This window comes from Durio zibethinus, chromosome 27, assembly GCF_047325235.1.
Source record: "Durio zibethinus cultivar Kanyao isolate XHJ-2024 chromosome 27, ASM4732523v1, whole genome shotgun sequence".
In the NCBI taxonomy this organism is placed as follows: Eukaryota; Viridiplantae; Streptophyta; class Magnoliopsida; order Malvales; family Malvaceae; genus Durio; species Durio zibethinus.
This window is the reverse complement of record NC_143188.1, coordinates 11,187,137-11,191,961: the sequence shown is the minus strand read 5'-3', so window position 1 is coordinate 11,191,961 and position 4,825 is coordinate 11,187,137. Positions and strand designations below refer to the sequence as shown.

Here is a 4,825-nt window from a genome sequence, read left to right as displayed (position 1 = left end):
GTGGGATTTATTCGCTCTGTGCTGTAGCCTCGTTTTGGGGGGCCGAAACACCACCGTCAGTGCAGATTCTCTCCACTTTTCTAACTAGCAAGTTTTCCTTGTCAATCTATCCTAACTTTCTGAGCCTGGTTTATTAAATGGAGTGTACCTTTCTGGCATTAGATGACAACTCAAAGAATCAAACTTCTTCTATAACGATTGTGGAATTTTTTGGAAAAAAAAAATGAATAATTGGAATCAATGCAACCTCTATTATGGTTCCCTCAATTATCAAATCCCTCAATTATCGAAGTATAAAGTAAAGGAATAAATACAAAAAAGAGAATGAAATTCTGTCACTCTTCATCTTCAAGTCCAGGTATGTATTCCAAACTCACATCGAAAACGACTGGACTACTTGGAGCTACCCTTGGTCTCCCTGGAGCTGAAGATAGACCCTTTGGGAATGCCAGCTGACCCAGCAAAATTCATCAATCGAGGAATGTCAGGTCTAAGGGTAGTGATTTTGAATACACTTTGACATGCAACAAGGAATCATTACTTGTTAGGGAGAGGGCAGTTTTCCTAAACTCTCTGATCTTGTCTACTTCTAAACTTAACTAAGCATATATTATGAATTAATTTAGCCAAATTAAAGCACTCTGCTTTCAAGGAACAAAATATTCTTGCTTGAAATTTTTGATCTATAAACTAGCTTACCAGTCCTGGAATATAAAGTCTGCGCTTCCCTCCAACTTTCATGCTCAAGATGCCCTCATCAAGGCCCTTGATCACCTGTTCTACTCGTTAGATAAATAATTAGTAACGCTGAGGGCAGTGCAGGATCTTTACTTTATGATAAAATTCATTGAATTATGGCACTCTAGGCAAGAATGTGTATAATCAGAATCAATCATGAAACACTCCTAGAGGTTACCTGACCAGAGCCAACACGAAATATATAGGGCTGACCTTTCTCCAGTGAACTACATAATCATTGGAGAAGGGGGAGGGGGATTCCAATATCAGAATTCAGCTTACGCTTCAAAACACCAGACAGCTTAGGATGCAAACCTAACATGCTTACCTGTCAAATATTTGTCCGGAAGGAATCATGGCAACATAATTGGCAGCCACCTGAGATAAAATTGATGCCAAAGGCACAACAGACAGCTCAGGATTCATGTGCAACTACATACCAGAATGCTGGTAGACACTAAACCAGATAATGAAAATTGAAAAGATCAAAACACAGCTTGCTTAAGTAAGCACTGATGGACCTAAAGTAATGTTCTATTAGACATGGATTTCTTAATTTGACTACAAGTCAAGTTCAATTTTATTTTATTTTTTTATACAAAGGAGGCTATGTAGCCTACAGGATGGGTAAAGGGTTGCAAGTATTGGATATAAATCCCAAACTTGCTAGATGTCACCTCTCAAAAGTAGCTGGATGAACCTTTTGAGCTAAGCTTCAAATTCAAGTTCAATTTTAAAACTAGATCACCCTCTATTAAAGTGAAATCCTTTTATTAGAAACCTTCAGCGGTTCATACGAGGGCCAAATCTGATTCCAGGTTCTTCAAATAGCAGGAAAAGAGCCAGCTTGCACGAGAACAATTGACACACCTGAAAACCAACCGGAGGAGTGGGGCCTCCACCAACTTTAATATCCTTGTATTGTAAACCAGATTCTGTAGTTACCATAGCTACCTTCATCAAACACAAGCATTAAACATTAGCTACCAGTACCATCTGTGGAATTTAATCATCAAATGTTAAGCCAAAACTCTTGTCAGTTGAATTAAGATCCAATAGTTTAAGTTACAACATTATCAGTTTATCATCACCACAGATTTTCTTTCATCTTCTGAGATTTGAACCTAGACTGGCTGAATGTCGTGTCCCTTCTTAAGTGGCTGCATGAACTCAGCTAAACTCCGGATTCAGCAAGGTTAGATTTCTTGATTAATATACCACTAATGTCTCACAGATGCAAAGAAAAAATCACACTTTTGATATAGTTAAATGAGTCAACTAGCTGCCAAAGGAAAGAGGAAAACATGAAGATAAGGGGGCTATGTAATCTCACCATACATTTTCAAGCTCTTTTTCACAGGCATCATCGCATAGTTTCGGCTTTTCTGCAGGAGGCAAGCCAGCACCATTGGCATATGGCGAGTTCAACAAGATGCTTGAAGCTCCAAAAAGCAACCCTATCACATCCCTCCGCGTAACCAAATTCAGTCCATTGCTGTATTTTCTTGTCCTCTTGCAACTTAAGCACCTAACAATCGGAGCTTGAGCCCTGACGTTCGAGAGGACCAGATGACTGGCAGACAGACTCTTCCCAGATGCAAAACCTAACGCAGTTGCATTCAGTGTAAAATTCAAAAGCTGAATCACCCAAACAAGGTTGTAGGCTTGTATCAAAGATAAGTGATTTCTACCATGAAAGGCGGAAAACCCCCAAAAAAAAAAACATAAAATTGAAAATCCTCCATTCTCATTTCGTCCTCTAAATTCATTGCACTCAGTGGAGAGTAAGTAGAAGAAAGTAAAAGAAAGGGTTGGTCTTACCGACGGGTAGCAGCAAATATGAAGGAGAAGAAGCCATGCTCGATGTTTCTGTGTTTGTGAAAGAGAGAAGTGAAGGGAGGATTTTCTTTGATGGTTTTGCGTGGATAACGAAATCTATGCTGCTGACTTGTCCGATAATACATTTTCTCCACTTATTATTTACCAGCAAGAAAAGAAAATAAATATTAGATAAATGACTTAACAAATATTTTATTTTTCAGTTTCAACTTTCAAAAAACTTGTAAATCTAAAAAAAAAAAAATTGAAGTGACAAATTTGTTATATGTTTTTATGTGTATATAAATTTTTTTTTTATTTTTTTAAGAATTGTATTCTTGTCACTAAACTAACCTGAGTTGCAGTCATTTATTACACAAATGCCATGAACAACCTATTTCGTCACGTGCAGCTTGCGGGCGAAGCGGTTCAAGTGATCAATCAGAATCCAGTTACGTACGGCAGTTTCAGTTTGTTTTCGCAGTTCAGTTGTTTCACTCCCTATTGAAAAACCTTGTTTCCACTTTGACTGTCGTAGGGACATCCGCGAACAAATCCCTAAACTCAGGTTTTTTTTTTTTTTTTCCTTTTTTATATCTTTTCTAAAATCTTAAGAAAAAAAAATAAAAAGAACCCAAAAAATTAATTGTAGGTAAATTTTCAGTTTATGGATTATGCTTAGATCGAACAATACTCGAAAGTCAAAGCCATGAAAGGTGTGGTTAGTTAAAATGGTTGCTCTTGGTGCAAAATTGTTTTAATAAGGGCAAAAACTTGAAATCATAAAGTTGAAGTCGATTAAAAATAAAGATCAAAAGTTTTTTCGACGTTTAACGCTCAAATCAATACTCGATAAGAAAGAAAAGAGAATAATCTTAAAAAGAGAAAAAGAATTTAAAGCATCTACCTTATGTGAATGAATTATTTAAACTTGCAAATGACAGTTTAAGGCTTGGATGACCCAAGCTCTAAGTAACAGATGTAGTGCTAATGTTGTTGACTCGACCAGATTTGATAGACAACAATCTAATTAGGAGATGACAAGTCAATATTTTCATGTACTTTTAGGTGAAAAGTTGATATAATCGAGCTGACGTGGGTTTTGAGACTTTAGGTTGACTCAGCACGTCAATTCATACTAAAATGCCAAAGTTGCACTTGTATTGTTGATGAGTTGCTTTTTGGAGAAAAAAAATTCATAATGCACTTATGACCATAAAATGCCCCTAATAGTTTGTCCTTCTATTAAGTAATCTAAAGTGTCAGACTAATGATAAGGTGACTTGGTCGATTTATTACTAGCAAAATTGAGCTATAAGTTAAGCATGGATTTTTTTCAAAGTTTTTGTGGTAGAGGTGATAAAACTGTCTTTATAACAATCTTGATGTGATCCTTATAAAAGCGAGCCTACCTTTATAGTAATTGTAATGTAATTTTTATAAAATCCCTACTTAAGTGGTGTTGGTGTCCGGACCTTAAGTCTTTTTTTGTGTTGCTTGTATAGTGTGACTAACGTAACACTTAGGTTTTAGGCGAATTAGCAATTGGTTCATCTAAATTTGTGTTTAACTAAAAAGAGAGAAATTTAGGCAAAAATTGAAAATTTGGTTTGTTCTTTGAATTTGAACGAAAAAGCCAAAGGGTCATTCTCAGTTTGTGAACAATTATATGGCACAGTCTGGGCCATTCATTTGATTTGTGACTTGCCATTTAAAGTCTCTTTGAGTTCCTCACTTCTTTACTTTTCAACATTTATGCTTTTTTGCTCTCGTATTGACCTATCTTTTGTCGATCACAAGCTTTTCCAACTCTTTTTATCTGACCTTTCTTGTTTCTTTTTACATTATTAGTATGTCTCTTAGTAACTACGTTTTTTTATTCAAATTTATCTAACTTTAGGGTAGAGGTTAGAAAAGGCCAATTCGACCAAGATAAGGTAAAAGTTCCTTTAAATGATGAAGTTTCTTCTATTATTGTAGAAAAATATTATAGTCAAGTTGCTTATTGGTTGAACCCTATGTCAACAAAGAGCTAAAAAAAAATTGAAGAAAATACTCAAACTAGGGTTGAAAGGGTTCTTCATTTGATGAATAAGCGCTTAGCGGTAATAGATTTTGACCTTTAAAATCTCTTGTTCCCCAAAATGTAGTTAGCTCGACTTTTCCAATTGACTATCTTTTTTTTTTTTTTAGGTTATTTCTTCCTTAGTTCTTCTATCAATTACCTCTTCTAAGCAAACTCCTATTTTTATCAAACCTTTAATGATCT

At 35.6% G+C, this 4,825-nt stretch overlaps 1 protein-coding gene across 2 annotated transcripts; it reads right to left on the bottom strand.

The window, feature by feature from the left end:
• Positions 1–231: 231 nt before the first annotated feature.
• LOC111280176 (FKBP-like peptidyl-prolyl cis-trans isomerase family protein) lies at positions 232–2,846 on the bottom strand. 2 transcript variants are annotated; one of them, XM_089756285.1, is made up of 7 exons: positions 2,560–2,846; positions 2,077–2,342; positions 1,609–1,692; positions 1,067–1,116; positions 917–965; positions 700–774; positions 232–514 (listed from the first exon to the last, which is right to left on the bottom strand). In XM_089756285.1, the coding sequence occupies exons 1-7, from the start codon at positions 2,594–2,596 to the stop codon at positions 491–493; spliced, it is 585 nt and encodes a 194-aa protein (XP_089612411.1). In that variant the 5' UTR covers positions 2,597–2,846; the 3' UTR covers positions 232–490. The 2 variants fall into 2 exon arrangements, with proteins under 2 accessions (XP_089612411.1, XP_022723099.2); XM_022867364.2 differs by having other exon boundaries at positions 232–452; positions 2,560–2,844.
• Positions 2,847–4,825: the final 1,979 nt, after the last annotated feature.

Excerpts from the sequence above, each read along its gene's own strand:
- LOC111280176 (XM_022867364.2), bottom strand. The coding sequence starts at position 2,596 with ATGGCTTCTTCTCCTTCATATTTGCTGCTACCCGTCG. Across the intron at positions 1,117-1,608 it reads CTCCTCCGGTTGGTTTTCAG|GTGGCTGCCAATTATGTTGC; the intron begins GTGTGTCAATTG and ends ATTTTATCTCAG. Across the intron at positions 453-699 it reads GACTTTATATTCCAGGACTG|CTGGCATTCCCAAAGGGTCT; the intron begins GTAAGCTAGTTT and ends TTGCTGGGTCAG.